At 41.5% G+C, this 16,857-nt stretch overlaps 1 protein-coding gene across 1 annotated transcript in view; it reads right to left on the minus strand.

Moving 5' to 3' along the window:
• Positions 1–16,857, minus strand: part of TMEM255B (transmembrane protein 255B) — a 73,261-nt gene that overhangs the window by 42,699 nt on the left and 13,705 nt on the right. The window contains exons 2-3 of the mRNA XM_044428547.1: positions 1,131–1,273; positions 33–95 (exon numbers count right to left, since the gene is read on the minus strand). Coding sequence (XP_044284482.1) covers positions 33–95; positions 1,131–1,273 — 206 coding nt within the window. The remainder of the gene's footprint in view (positions 1–32; positions 96–1,130; positions 1,274–16,857) is intronic.

A 16,857-nucleotide genomic window follows, 5' to 3' on the forward strand; every position in this document is an offset into this window, starting at 1 on the left:
CTAAAATGGCATTTAGAGTATTGCTTGCTTACCATTTGTTTCCGGTTCTCTACCAGATGGATACCAATAATCCCAAGGAAGGATCCAAACCCAAGCTATGGCAAAGAACAAACTGAGAATTAATAGGTCAGGTTAGCTGCTTACAAAAAATACAATGAGTTTTTTTACAATGATATATAGGAAGAAGAAGTGCACTAGGCACCACAGTCCAGGTCTTAAGTATATGTTTCACATGTCTTAGACACTTTATTTTACAGGATTTCAGATGGCAGATCACAAGCAATTTTTATGAAGCCCCAAGAAAACTGCTGGCTGAGCTTGTGTATCTCCAACCTGTTTATACTTCTCTTAGCATCCAAGAGGCTCCCTGTACCTACCTATGCTTATTTTATTTTTTAAGATTTCTTTACAACCTTCATTTTGTAAATGGGAGGCTGGTATATGAAAACAAAAAGTACTGGCCTCCAGTATCATCTGTGGTTCAAACAGGTGGCTTTTGGTTTCTGAGTTCAGAGTCCCATATCTGTGGCTGGTGATGCCCACCAAAAAAGCAGTTTGAATGGCAAGTATCCTACAACAGAAACCCTTAGATGAGATCATCCTTAACAGTCTCAAAATTCCAAATAAGCTACTGAACCCAAAATGCTGAGGACCCCTAACGAAACATAAGGCAGTTCTTTATATCCTCAATGGCAGTAATCACAAAAAAATGTGCATATCCAACCTTGACTTATAGCGCAGATATATGAACTTAAGCCTGTTTTGTACTTCCTACAGCAAGGCATTATAAATCTGTGTATGTTAAACATAGTGAGTAATCACAGTCACTTAGGCTTTCTCTATGAAATATCACTAAGGACAGAGCTGGAATTGAAGGGAGACAGGTTATTAATATTCCCAATAGTGATTCTCAGAAACCATAAATGTGGAATAACATTGGCATCACAGGGAGCAATACTGACACAAATATTTAGGTACGGGTAACTAGCAGCTTCTTCAGTAATGCTTACAGTTCTTTCGGGGTAGGGGTGGGCAGGAGCGAAAGAGACAGATTTATTGTGGCTGGTCCATTATACAGAATAACACTTGGAATACTGGAAAATCTAAAATAAAATTTCTGCTCCACTTACAATTATTCCCGGGTAATATCCTCCCACGGTTACATTTTCGGTCCTTGTGGTAGCTGCAAGGCCTATGGTCAGTATGAAAACAGATACTACCAGCAGAGCCACTGTGAACCAAAGAGAAGTTTTCTTTCTTTTTGCAAAATGGCCTGTGAACAAACATATCATAAATGCATACAGAATATATGCAAATCCCAAGGCAGTAATTTGCCACTATTTATTTAATGAATTTCTAACCCACCCCATTAGCTACATGGCTCCCTGGGTGGGCTACAATATCCCACATTTGCTCAAAATGGTATAGTAACCATACAGCTGAGACACAGTATCTTGACTAAGGCCATCCAGTGAGTTTCACAAGTGTGACTTTGACATCAGGTTTTCATATTTAAGTTTAATATTCTTAATGGTCAATTATATACTACCAAATGTATAACTCATGCAAAGGAAACATGATGTACACCACAACCTGAAGCACTAATTTCTCCCTTAATATTTCATTGTTAACTACTTTTATTATTTTCCCAGTGCTTGCAATTTCTGCATGAGTTCCACTCTCATCCTCTTTTTATTACAGTGATCTTCATGGCATTTGTATACAGAAAAAACACCTTAACATTGGCACCATGACATGCTCCTCTCCTCCCACTCCAAGATTTTTTTTTGGGGGGGGGAGTAGTTATTTTTTAGTGCACACTTATGGGATGACATGACCGTGAATAATTTTTTTTTAAGCTCCAGTTCTGTGAACCATTAATGCTGTGTACATAGCAGATTTTTTTTCGAAAAAAGCAAATTATGTATATTGCATTACACTGATTACTGTGTGCCCCCATAGCAACTTCACACATGAAAAGGGCTCCAGTGGAGATACTACCAAAGACAGGCAAACGTTTTTCCTGTCAAAGACTGCATTCGCATGAGAGTAAGAAGCTGGGGCCACATGCCAGAGCTGGATGGAATCAAAGACAGTGGTGGGCAGTTCTAGAACCCAAAGACTTTGCTACAATTAGGCAAAGTCAAGCAGTTGCCCTAAGTGGCAAATGCTGAGAAGTAGCTGTAAAGTGTTAGAGGAAAGAAGCGTCACAAGGCCGTCACAAAGAGGAAGGACAGGATCTCTTCCCAATCATTCTAGAGTGCAAGACATGGAATAATGTGCTCAAGGTACAGGAAGCCAGATTCCAGCTAAATATCAGGAACAAAATTACGGACTGTTAGAGCAGTAAGACAATGGAACCAATGACCTAGGGAAGCTGAAGGGTCTTCCCACACTAGAGGCATTCAAGATGCAGCTGGCCAGCCATCAGAGAGGGATGGTTTAACCTGGGTGTCCTGCACTGAGCAGGGGGCTGGACCCAATGGCCTTCTGGCCCCTTCCAACTCTACCATTCTATGATACCTACACTATACAATACGTGTGGCACATTTTTCCCAACTGCATTTAGCAAGCATGCAACACTGTTAAGGCAATCCTTATTGTAACCCTTGCCATTATTCAAATAAAATTCAGCAAAGAACACAGTACTGGAATGACCTGCTTTAAGTCGACTGTTGGCAACATGAGCAATTCCACACGGACACACTCCATTCACAACTATTGCAAGCAACTTGTTCAGCTCTCCAGTCACTCAACACAGTGGAATGTGTCATATCCTCCAATTGATAGGGTATAAATAATGCTGGCTCTTTGGACCCAGCAGTATGCATTAATTCCATCTATAGCACTGCATGGTGCAAGCCAAACAGAAGCATGGAGGAATCAAGGACAGATATGTGCATAAGTGAAGGTTTTAAATGATTTTATATGCAACTGTTTATTTGCTCATTACACATGGACAGAGATGTAACAAATAGCTACTAATAACACTTTTCCAATGCAATTTGAATTATCTTTGATATAAGCCAATGCTTTTGTACTATAGCAGTTGTGACCCAAAGCTATTTAAATTCATACTTTTCTCTAGGGTACCAAGGGAAATGGTCAACCATGCCTTAGCTGATTTGAGCTTTTATCTTTTAACAACTAATTAAAATGAGCTGAAAAAGTTCTAGATAATGAAGAAGGCTATGTAATCAACTTCCCTCCATTTAAGAATTTGCAATCATGCAGAAGTCACAAATTTGCCTATCATTGTGGTATGCTATTTCATACCATTACTACTTAACTTCTTATCAACAGCATTTTTTACTCTTAAATGCTGAGTTAAGAAACCCTTAGGGAATAGTCATGGAAGTTCTTGAACCATTACAGTTGAGCTTATAATTTTGCTTGACCACTTTGGTTGGCAAGGTGATAGCTGCACTTCATACTTCACTGTGAGAAGTATTAACATAAACAATGTAGAAGGTAGGTAACACCACTTCTACAACCAACCCCTCCGATTGATTTAAGCAGGGCTTTTTTTGTCATAGAACACACTGGAACGGTGTTCCGGCACCTTTTTTCGACGGATTTTTCCAGGTGATTTTGAATTGCCCTGTTGGGCGTAGCAGGTCAGCGGCAAAATCATTAAAATCGTGCATGCGGGCTGCTTGTGTGTCCGCACTGGTTGTGATGGTGCTGCTCAGCTTTTGACATTGCTCGGCTTGTGATTGGTCATGTGGTTGTGTGCTGAGTGCTTACTGCAGGCGGCGACCATTATGTTTCATTACACAGTGTTGGTGTGTGTAGAGTGACTGGCTACGTGCAAAAGGTAAATAATTTCTTTATTTTAAAAAAAAGTTGGTGAATTGAAAATCTTTCATTTTTAGTGTAAAAGTGTGACCCCAAATTTAAAAATGAAAAAAAATACTAATTACTTCTCAACCACCAGTCCTGCTAATAAAAGATTACCCTAAAAAAACCTAAATAAAAGATTAACAAGATGTGAGTTCTGGCACTTTTTTTTTTTTTTACAAAAAAAAGCACTGGATTTAAGTACTGCTCAGTATGCGCTTTGGAAAAGTATATTTATCTTTGTCAGCCCATGAGGATTACTTTGATGAAGAATTTTCCACTCTGCAAACAAGTGCAACCCAACTGGGGTGGGCAACTTGGCGTACCTGCCTGATTTGGCCTACAACACCCATCAGCCCTAGCCAGCATAATCATTGCTGAGGGATAATGGGAGTTTTAAGCTAAAAATCTGGAAGGCTTTGTTGGACACAAGGGTTCCTATCCTGGCATGCTCTGCCCAATTAAGCACGAAAAAAAAAGGGAAAGAATCTAAGTTTTATTCTCGAGAAAAGTCCCATCACAGCAAATGGCCAATTGACCCAGAGAGCACGGTACCGTTCCCTTTTACACCTTTGATGACCAGGTTGCAATGACGGACACCCAGTGAATTGAAATTCCCACCATGGATGCTGATTGGTACATCTGAATTCCGGTGGTTTCTACTCTTTCCTGGGAGGTTGAGGCTCAGAGCAGTGAGGGATTTTGCAATATCTGGCTCTGTGACTCAGCTCTGATTGCTTCAGCATTGCAGAAGAATGCCAACCAGCGCTGAATGCCAACCAGCCAGGTATTTCCTACAGCTATAAGCTGCCCAATGCAATTAGATGAGAATAAAAACACAGGCTCCCATCACTGAATTCTTTATATATAGTCAGACAGACTGGAGAAATTACAATCTATAGCAATTTTGTCTAGGACAGGGCAGTCTTGGAGATGTAACACCATCATTGGGCCTGTTCCAGGGGTGACAATGCTGGATATTTGCCAGGACTCCAAACAGATGACCCACTACCCCAAATTTTCTACTTTGCACAGAGGATACAAGAAGATCAGATGCAGCCCCAGGATATTTTCAGTTTGCATGTTCCATATCTTTCAAGGGGCAGTGCTGGGGCCAGGACCAAAAGGAAACAAAATGGTAAATGTAGCTACATTTGCAACACTCCTTTTACCAAATCAGAAATCTCAGTTGATCATGCTGGGTGAGTTAACAATTACAACAAGCTTGGATGAAAGTGTAAAGCTTTATTTCCAAAGAGAAGTAACCAAATAGTTTTCACCATCAACAGGAAGGTCTGCTCACCCAAACCCAAAATGCAGCAGGTGCGGTGACAGAAAGTGCAGTGCAGTACACTCAGCCAACAGAAAAGCAATTGACCCATTCCTATTTGCAAATGTGCCATCATTAATGGCATGGTAATAACCTAACCTGAAGGATGGGTTGGAAGAACAAGCACAGGCTTGCTCCCTCTTGCTTCCAAAATGTCAGGGGTTCTTATACTTTCCAAAAAGAGTAGCCTGTTGCCTGGAGTTCCTTGGCTGCTTTCCTTTGCAAATGAAAAACATCACCCACTGAAAGCCAGTTCCTTGGAGCCTGCCAGTTTTCCACAATATATAACAGTTGTCCAGTGCCTCACTATTATCTCCCAAAGGCTTTATTGGCTGCCATATTTTTTCTTTTAATTGTAACCTCTTCTGCCTCTAATAGATATCCTGTTGTCCTCATTGTCAGTATACCTTAGCATTGATTATTCATATTAGCGTTTTCACATGTTATCTGCTCACACCTGTCCCCCATCTCCTTGCCTTTCCTGAGAGAGAAAAAACATGCACCCCCAGATCCATGTCTCCATTTTCACTTCAAGGGGAATAATAATGTTATTAGCCGAACCAAACCAAACCATTGCACCAAGTGATTAGGACAGTATCCTCTTTAACACTGTTAAACTTTCTAAGACAGTAATCTACAAATAAGATGTGTGAGATAACAGGATAAAGGAAAGTTCATTCAATAGGTGTGTTTAGAAAGATGTGGGATGCTGGGAGGAAAACATGGAGCTACATCAAGCAGAAAGTTAAAGATAGTGGAGGATTCTGGCCATTTACTTTGGATACACTGCCATGCCTTACTAGCTATTTGGTCTTCTAGAGGAAAATATATTTTCCTACTAATTTATGGAGGAGCAGTACATTATTAAGAAAAATATGGAAATGGAATGGAAAAATTAGACAAGATGAGTTGTAATTCAATAAACCAATAAGTAAGGTTTGGTCTGCATCACATTTGAAACAACAAGCAAGGTAACTATTTCAGTGTTTGGTGTGTTGCTTTCTCTGTTGAAGGCTGTAATAAAGCCAAGACAACAAAAATGTTTATATTACTTGATTTTCTCGTTAAGAGTCCATTTTACAGTGAAGAATTTGAACATGAGGCGAGGGTTCTATTGTTCAAGCATGCCAGGTCGTAGACCTATGAAGCAGAAAGATACAGATGTAAATCACTACAGGCCATCCAGAGACAAAGAGCACTAATTGCTATAAAATGAGACAGGAAACTAGATTTAGTGAACCACCAGGTGGTTTTGCATGCATATTAGCAGTATGGTACTGATGAAATGCAGTGGTGAAACCCATTCAATTTTGGCTCAGGAATCCAAAATGACTGCCAATTCAGATACAGCTGCTAATGCAACTACCGTTCTGAGCTTTTCCAGCTATACACACAGACTTCTTCAGTAAAGATATGTCACTTGGGCTGGTTGTAAAAGGTTTTGTAATAAACTTACCTATCATTGCACTTCAGTGTACATTTACAACTCAGCTTTATTCACACTGAAATTGTGTGGTTTCTCTTCAAAAACTTTCTGTCCCATCTTAAGCAGGATTTTCTACTCACTGTATTGTACTTTATTAAATGAGTTCTTTTTCTTAGAGTGGTATCAGGAAATTTCATAGACATTACCTTTTTAATAGTTAGAAGTATCATGGGAAGGGAAAAAGTAATTGAGGCAATATATGAATTAAAATAATGAAACATCAAGCATGTATTTTTGTGCAATAAAACCAAGGATAAGTAATAGAAACATAGAACAGTAGTACTATATTCATAGGATTGGGCTGTTCTGAATCAATTCAGTGGTACCTAGGCTCACAAACTTAATCTGTTCCATGACTCTGGTCGCAAACCAAGTCAAATTTCCCCATAAGGTTCAATGTAAATAAGGTTAATCTGTTCTGTAAATATTTTTTTTTAATCACAAAAATCTGAAACAAAGTAACAAAGAACAACAAAGTAACGACTTCACCATCTTGTACTTGGAGGACAGATCAGTCACACGAATACCACTCTCATGCTTTTCTACGATTTCCTTCTTCAATGGTTATTTTCTTCAAAACCTTCTTCTTACCATTCTTGCTCTGCACATTCTGGTCACCTTCATTACCACTCTGCACGTTTTTTTTATCACCATGATTGCTCTGCACTTTCTTTGGAGCCATTATTCAATATTGTTATTGAATAATACTTTATGGCAAGTGACCACAGGTCTGTATATGACTGCAAGCGGGGAAGATGGGCGCGATCAGCATAGTGTTCGTGCAGGAACATGGCCATGATTGTGGTCGTCGCCGGATGTGGAGTTCGCAAACGGAGGCAATTTTTTCTGAAATTTTTGTTCGTGTACTGATTTGGTTGTGAACTGAGGCGTTTGTGAACCAAGGTGCCACTGTATTAGGAAATCCTGGGGCTGGCTCAAGACATTTTGCTGCTGGGGGTGAGAGACTGGTGCCTGCCGCATTCCACATCCAGAAGATAACTGAACTGGGAGCTGAACCCCACTTCAGCAGTGGCGGTGTAAAAGCATCGTCCACTGCACCAAGGGGAACAAGCTTGCTTGTTCAGGCCACATGGGATAGCTCTGACCCCCAGCAAATGGGAATGGCTGTGAAGGTGCAGGTGGACTGGCTGGAGGGCTGCTCTTGCTGCCCACCCCTTCCTCTGGGAGTTCCCTGGGCACATGTGCTTCAGGAAGACGTTAAGCTCAGTGGAAAGGTGGTTTTCTGCCTGGTCTAAGGCAGATATTTTCATCCACAACAAAGGTGCTGGTGCTAATGGAGTGATGCCTTAGCCCAGCGGTGGTGAACCTATGGCATGCGTGCCACAGTGGGCACACAGAGCCCTCTCCGTCAGCACGCAAGCCGAGTCGCCCCAGCATTGCCCCAACAGCCAAGCATTGGATAACAGCGCACAAAAGGGCATGCGTATGCTCGGAAAGGAGTAGCGGCACCAGGTGATTTGTATTTATTTATTTATTAAAAGTGTTTGTATGCCGTCCTATTATACAAGATCTCAGGACAGTGATGACATCAAGGCAGGTTGCTTACCTGTAACTGTCGTTCTTCGAGTGGTCATCTGTGCATTCACACATAATGGGTGCTGCGCCTGCGCAGTGTCTGTTGCCAGGTAGTTGCTGGAGCGACTGATAGCGATGGTAAGGCTGGTAGCGAGGGTAGCGAGATTGCAGCCACTTATGACGGTTGGAGTTCGGAATTTCCATCTTCCGAACAGTAGCTTGAGCGTTGTAAATGTTATAGTCCGTGTGGTCATGGAAGAGGTCGGAACCGTTGAAGGGCATTCCCTTGTCGCACCTCTTGGTCTCGTCGGGGAACTTGCAGGAGCGTAGCCAGGCGTTTCAGCGCAGGGCGATGGATCCGACGAGTGCATGAGAGTCGCAGTCGACATGATTTATTTATTTATTATTTATTTATTAAAACATTTTTTATGCTGTTTAAATAAAAAGGTCTTTGCCTGGCGCCGAAAAACAAATAATTAAGGATCTTCCTCAGCCAATTCTCCCGATTTTCCTGGGCTTGTTTAGTAAATGCCTGACAATGACCACATTTGTCAGTGTGATGTCCTTCTCCCAAGCAGAGGAGGCAAAGCTCATGCGGGTCCATTGGAGACATTTTGGCCCCGCATCTAGAGCACTTTCGAAAGGCCGCATGCTGAGCCATCGAGAAGAGCGGATAGCGAAACGCATGGATTGAAAGGATAGTAGAGAGGTAAGAAGTACAACTTTTTTTTTTTGTTAAGGAAGGAAAGGATTGTTTAACTAGGCAAGGTAATAAAACTTGGAGGGAGGATTATCTTAACTAGAAGAGGAAGAGAAAAAGGCGATTAGAACAAAGAGCAAGAGGATGTAATGGACGATAATGAACAGCTCGAGGCAAAGTGATCGGCGGTCGAAAGAAGACTGATGGAAATGGTGGGCACTCCGCATTTTATAGCACCAAGGGGGAGATGTGCAGAGCTCTTGCCAAAATTTGTTAAAGTTTTTGTATTCTACCCGGCAATAGGCACTGCGCAGACGCAGCACCCATTATGTGTGATGCACAGAGACCATGAAGAAGAACGAGCCTTGACTCATTAGCCACGACTCATCTGAGCTTTCACATAGCATGTCAGTACGCTGCCAAGGGTATTTGCTTGGACTGGCTGTGAGCTGTTTTTTCTAAACTAAAACCTCAGTATTCAGGTTTTATTGTAGTGTTGGCACTTTGTGATAAATAAGTGGGTTTTGGGTTGCAGTTTGGGCACTCGGTCTTGAAAAGGTTTGCCATCACTTGCCCTAGACAGTTTTATTGGATTGTTATAGGAGTACTGTAATCAGGTTCATTTTTGCAAGTCTTCATTCTGTTGATAGGATAAAATTCCTCATTCTTTGTCTTGTTCCTCTGCTAGTATGTTATATTATACTGTATCATATCACATTGTATCCCTCCAATAACAATTTGGAGGTAAATTGACTCTCCTTATCTTCAGAAGTACAGAAATGAAGACTTTTACAACTGACTCTCTCCAGATGTTGGCTGGTGATGTAGTCCAACACAGCTGGTTGCTACAGGCTGCAATCCTAAAGAAAGTTACCTGGGAGTGCATTCTGCTGAATTCAACAGGGCTTAACATGCAATAGAGTGCACTACTAAGGATTCAAACAAGCCTTCCACCCATGGTCCGTGCTACTTAATTCCTACAAATGTCTGGTCTATGCCTAGAATGGTCTCACTTTGAACCTTCTGTGTGTGTGATCTCATGCAATCAGCATATGTAAAGTACCCTAAAAGTAATTCACATGTATAAGGAGACACATACATGCAATGAATAAATGAATGCTTTCTTGGCATAATGTTTACATGTTCAAATTAGCCTTTGAACCATATAGTTTGGACGGTGTTCCTCATTTAATCCATGCACGTATGCACAGAAACCCTGGAATGTTAAATAGCCAATATTTGGCAGCAATGCCAATATTTAAATAAGGCACAATCTTTAGCAAGTTAGGCAGAAAAAGGGCTATATTTCCTTTCTAAACTTGGATAGGATTGTACCCTGAGTTAACAATTGAGTACTGTACTCATCACTTTAGAACCTTATTGTCCTGGATTGTTTTAAGCTGCATGTGTTTTAACAACTCATAAAATTAAGGTATATTAATGGATCCTAAAACTAAATATGATGGGCTAATGAGTTGATGGTGATATCAGATCGGTTTCTGGCAGTTGCTTCCTCTGATTAAATGCTTGATTTGCCCAGCATGCAGAAAGAAATTAACCAGATATGACTGCAAACCCCAAGACTAAAACCATTATCAATGCAGTGCCTTATCTGTGCTATGATATTTTTTTTACAGCAAAGTACTTGATAATCCTTAGCTTGTTGAATTTTAGGAGTTGGGGCAGAAGGAAACCCTGAATTGATTTCTTCATTAGTTTAGTAGCAACCTAGTATCATTGTGTCTCAATAGCTTTGGTGTCAATTACTTCTCCAATAAATAATTTAATGGCAGGCTAAAATAACAGGATGCACATTTATCTTTATTTTACAGTTTTAATGAACTACTTTCAGTCAAAGGAAAAAATTGTGACTAAAGATTTCCTTTTTCCATTTTTCCTTCAAGCTCCAGTCAAGAAAGCACAAAAGAAAACTTACTTTAACATGTAATGAAAAGATTTGCTTACCTCATACTAACACTATACAGACAGGAATCAATACATGTTGGCTTTAATGAGCGTTAGGAAAGCAATAACTTGTTTGACCTTTCTTTTATGTGCCATTATATTTCTTTATGAGAATATAAACTGAGACAGTCAAGGGCAAGAAAAAGCCAAGTAAGTATATTGTCTTAAGGTAGTAATCTAGGTAGGATAGCTAAAATGGAAATATAAACCCAGTTTTCATGTGACTATCACAACAGTTGCAATCAGAAATACAGCATTTTGTTCTTCTTAAGGTGCAGCCCTATGCATGTTTAAAGGACTCTTTGCAGGACTTTCTTCTGTCTAAACAGGCACAGGATTGCAGCATTAAATAGCCTTGGCCCATCACATCAATAAACCTCCTACAAATGAAACAAAGACAATACTGCAAATTTCTCTCTATTAGAGAATTCAGGGGGTAAATACAACTGTAGCCAAAATGGTGCCACTGAGAAACATGAGATATCAGCCTTCTCAGGAGAACTTCAAGGTTTGTATTAGTACAAAAATACTTTGGAATGAATCCTAATGGGAAAAAACTCTGAAATACAAGCCCACTGAGGACTGAGCATGCTCAGTAACCACAGAATGCTTCCTATTGGGTTGAGGAAGTAAGGGAAGAAAGATTCAGAAATCTGGCATGAAACTTGAGCAGGAGCTCTTCGTACTGCAATGTTTCGTTGCAGGTCCCACTTGTCATGATCCATTAACTAACAGAAGCCCACCGACTTTTTTTTTTTTTTAAAGAATGCTATTTACACAAATAAGGTTGTGTACCTTAGGTCTAGTCTTACTTCTCCTATTATTTCATAAGCACAACATCAGAATAACCATGAAGAAAAATTAACCCCATGTTTAAAGCTTCTACTGTGAGATCAGTGTGAGTAAATATTGAAAATGCTTAATCCTAAAATATTTGAAATAGTAGGCTATAAATCTAAACCTAACTCCACAATAACACTTTCTCACACTTTCTAATTTAGATTCTTCTTTTCTTGTCCCAAACAGAATAATGTCCCAATCCTAGGAAAGGATAGCTTGTTGACAGTGTTACAGGCACCAGTAAATTCAGGACAGGATTACTGCAATGAATCTATGTGGGGCTACCCTTAAGGCTGGTCCATAGCTTGGAGCTGGTGAAGACTGCAGCAGCTTGGCTAGTGCCAGAAGCTACCTCCTTTGCTGAGGGACTTGCATTGGCTGCCCTTTCACTATGAGGCCAGGTTTAAGGTCTTGGTACTAGCATACAAAGCCCTAGAGGACTTGGAACCAAGATATCCGAGAGGGCCTTTTCCCTTTCCCTGCACTGTCACTCAGGTCATCAGATGGCATGGTTCTCTGCTGATCTATGGCCCAACTGCAGTCCACCTGGAGAAGACCTTACAGTGCAGTGACTCCATTTCTCTGGAACCAATATTGTGTTCTTTCTGGCACCTCCTGAAAACATCTTTATTTCAGGAAGTCTTTCTTGGTTTCCCAGCAACTGGGGGGGGGGGGGTTGCTGATATTCTGCTCTGATATTAAGCCACCAACTCTCCCCACTTTTCACAACTCATTTTTAGAGCCCTTACTGCCACAGTAACTGTGGTTCCTGGACAAGTCCACAAATCTCCCCTCCACTTATTTTCCAGTCTGTAATTTCCCATACATTTCTGCATTTCTTTTCTGAACTGATGGGAAACCACAGTAACTGAAGTAGTTAAGTGCTCTGAAAAGGAGCTGCAAAAATTCAGGAAAGCCTCTCCTTTCTGAATTGGCTGAAGACTTTGGGAAGTGCTGAAAAGGTGGCTGCTGAGATGCAGGTATTGAAACCCTGAAAGCCAGAGGTTCACATAGCCAGGTGAGAGAGATTCTGTCCTTTTGATGCACCTGACTTTGCTGCTTTCCCCCCTTTACTAGTGCTTTTCAGCTACAGTATGTAGCTAGGCAAGTGATCTCAGGGCTATGGTATGCAAATTAGCTTATATGCATTCTCAGTTTGTCAATTGCTATGCATGTTTCCTACTACACTCTGGGGCTCCCTTTGACAGCTAAATGTACAACAAAATTGACCAGGAACACTGCACTCATCAGGCAGCCATAAGAGTGCAGAAATGAAAGACAAATATAATCATTATAATTTTTAAAATTACACATGGAGTCATGCAGTTTTCTACGGCCATTTTTTTTTTTTTAATGGTGGTGAACTAGTGCCACTTGGGCATTGGTGGAGAGTACAGCAAGGGCGAGTTTGTACAGAGGGGTGTGTGGGTTTTTTTGGCCACTCTTGACAAGAGGCTCACTACCAAATCCCCACAATGGCTGTCCAGGGTTTGAAAAGCATGATGGCCCATCATGGGTCAAGCAACCCTTAGAACAAACTATGGTTTTTCAGGGTGGCTTGTGGCCAAAAAATATAAACCACAGAATAGTTTGTTGTATCACGTGAACCTAGTCTCTGAGTTGTTAGGCAATAGCATGGAATGATTTCACAAACTACAGCTCTTCTAGCAGGTTTGTACAATATACCAGTAAACTTATAGCACTGTCCTTTAGGAGAATTAGCAAGATAAAACATTTTACTCCAGAAGAGCGGGGGGGGGGGGGAGATGGCATGATTTAGCCATCTCTGTAATTCCAGTAAAACAATGGTTAAGCCATATGCTCCTATCTCCCACTGGAATCCACAGGTCTTAAAAATCGTTGACTTTTGCTGGAATTGACCTGTATTTTTAGATGCAAAGCGATGGCTTTCGAACTATCAATTGCTAGTGGAATGGAATTCTATAATCTCTTCTCATTGCTGCTATAAAATTGTCAGATCCAGAACAAGCTGCTTCATAGGCTTCCATAAGACTTGAAACCAAACTATAGTTGGTACATATGTGCATACCCTTTCTTTCCTCCTCCACAAAAACAATTTTATACCATTTAGCCCACATGTTATGTAGTGGTAAGACAACAAATTTCCTCCATACCATTTTTATCCCTTCTCCATATTTTTATGTACTATGAAATTTACTTGCCTTTCCCTTTAATTCATTTCTTCTACAGTAAACTCTTAACACTCTTTAACTTCCCCACACAATTTGAACATTTTATCATTAAACACTGAACATGTAATATTTATCACAGTTCTAATTTATGTTAACAACAGTGGGACACTGGAGGTTTAGTTTAAAGAATCTGTAAAACTGCAGCAAGAAAGCAGAACATTATAATGTGTATACATAAATTAAGCCAAATTACCACATTATGGTTGTATATCAGAACTGTGTACCTGAAAGGTATGGCTAAAACTGTTCCACAGGAAGAGTTTACATATGGTTTGTTGCAAGCTAAGGGATGATTCCAACTTAATGTTTCCCTTAACTGGAATGAAATAGATTTTTTTTAAAAGAAGGATTATTTCTGTGTAAGTATGAATGCTAAATAAAAGTTTTACTTCACAAGTGAAAATCTGTATAAAGGGGTAACAGAACGCTTGCTCTATCAAGGAAAATCCACGGAAGCGTCCTAAATTTATTCTAAAAACCAGTGGAAGAGTTGAGGTTACCTGAAAGTCACAGCATTTCTGCCCCAAACCCTTATGCATCTCATATAGGTATAGGAGGAGAAGGTTATTCATTGGTACAGGAGATGCATTCTGCACGTACTCAAAGGTATGCCATTTTCTGTTGTTTCATATTGTTTGATTTTGTGAATTAATCTTCCCTGGCATTAAACCACAGTATCCTGATAAGCCCTAACAGATTTTCCACTCAATAGACTGTATTTTCCTAAATCACTGAGAAACATCCAGCCCACAAACTTTGCGCTTGGTATGCCAAACACTTCCAGGCTCACATGGGTGGCTTCTAAAGAGGTAAAGGAGGGATACGTAAGTGGTCCAGAACTTTGTGTATGGGAAATGCGGCAAGCCCCTTGGACACATACTTGGGGCTCCATCCAACATTATCTGTGGGCTTTCACTCATGCAATAGGAACCCCCATTGTTTGTTCCCTCTCCTCCTGGAACATACCCCGAATCTGCTCAGCCTTCCACAGCAGATGAGGGACATATGTGGGGACTGCATCTATAGGCTTGGGACAAAATACAGAAACAGCAAGAGAAGAAGTATGAATCCTATTATTTCTCTGAAGCCAATCAGTGTCTAAGCGCAAGTTCAACAAAATTCCTTTAAAAAGCACCTGTGTGTATGCAAAAGAAGGAGAGAGGAAGAATTGTGGCTTAGTCAATTCATTGCTTGCAAATAAGGGAAAATAAGGTGAAATAGGGAGAAAGGCTTCTGCACTTTAGATATAAACAATTGACTCCTATTATACTATGAGCCACTCTGACAAAAGTGGCTGACTAATTATAATTAAAAATAATAAAAATACTATGTAAGCAAGTTTGCATAACTTCTACAAATTGCTAGCATTTCTGAAGCAACTAAGCCACTGACCCCTACCCAAGTGACATAACCTAACATTTAGGATGGAGAGTTCAAACAAGAAACATGAAGCAGGATCCTGCCCCTATCCTTTGTATTATTTATTTATATACTGGATAACAGATTTTTTTACACTGCAGTTTTCTCATGACAGAAAAAGTTACAGCTCCGAACCTCAACTGCCAGAAAGCAGGCAACAAACCACTGTGGACAAAAATGCAGGCAGAAACTCACAAAAGTGTTGTCGTAGGGTGTTTTAACTGCATGGATATCTATGTAGCAACCCTCAGGGCTCTATCCTCCACAGCATTTCCTTCTGAACTAAGGCCTGCTTTCTCCTACAAATTTGTCCTGGGCCACCCACCCACCATCGGGAAAAAGCAGTTTGCTCCAGACCTTCAAAGTTACTATATCATATGAGGGGAGAGGTACGAAGTGATCCTAGCAGCTGCTGCTTTGTTAGATTTATATCCCACTTTTTTGTCCTCTTGCAAGAAACCCAAGGTGCCTTATATGATGATCCTACTCCTCCTCTCCATTTCATCCTCACAACCCTGTGAGGTATATCAGACTGAGAGTCAGCAAAAGGCCCAAAGTCACTCGGTAAGCAACATGGCCAAGTGGCCATCAATAACTACTTGTCTGGAAGGCTCTGCGCTACCTCCAAAGCCAGAGGTGCTGTGTCTGGGTACACCAGTTGCTGGGGAACTTGGGCAGGAGTCTGCTGTTGTGCTCATATCGTGCTTGCCGGAGTCCTGTTGCATTGCCCCTGAACTTTAGGAATGGCGACAACATTAGCTTGTTTGTCACTGTGTGGATGGAATGCTGGATCAGATGGACCCGTCGATTCACTTCCCTGTGTTCTTATGGAGACTTGAATATCTCCCTAGTCCTAGTGCAGCACTTTAACCACTACACCACACGGTCGGTGCATAAAATCCTACCCACATTACAATGGTGGCGCAAAGAAGCAAGATAGGCCCGGCCCACAGATAACGAGATGACACACGGCACGGCTTCCTAGCCCTTCTAGCCGCCCACCCTCAAAAGTCCCTTTCCATTTAACCACGCACCGCTCCCCCCCTGGCAAAACGCACCCGCACAATCCCCCTCCCGCTGCCCCACAATGTGCAACACTGGAAAGGGAGAGAAGGCGACGCCAAAGCAGCTTTTCTTGGGTCCTCCTCCCCGCCACGCCGTCCGCCTCAGGTAGGACTCACCTGTGGGGTCCAGCATGGCTAAAGGGTCCGTCATGGAGGCAGGGGAAGCAGAAGGCGGCATCCTTCGGGAGCTCCGCGCTCCTCCAAAGGCGGGACCTAACGGGCAGCATGCAAACTCGGCTCCCGGGCGCAGCTGCTCGTGGAAAAGGAGCAGGGAGGGAGGCGCTGGAGGCAGGGCAAGAGGCGTGTCGGCGCAGAGGGAGGAGCGAGTCGCGCTAACCTCGCTCCTTTGGTACGCCTTCAACGCCTCATCCCGAGCCGCACGGTAGCGCTAAACGATCGTTTGGAGCGCTTTTCTCCAGGATTACGCGGGAGCATCCGGCCACCCTTTGCGCGGCGCTGGCTTT

The sequence above is a fragment of the Varanus komodoensis genome, unplaced genomic scaffold (assembly GCF_004798865.1).
Source record: "Varanus komodoensis strain SLA01 unplaced genomic scaffold, ASM479886v1 scaffold2, whole genome shotgun sequence".
Taxonomy (NCBI): domain Eukaryota; kingdom Metazoa; phylum Chordata; class Lepidosauria; order Squamata; family Varanidae; genus Varanus; species Varanus komodoensis.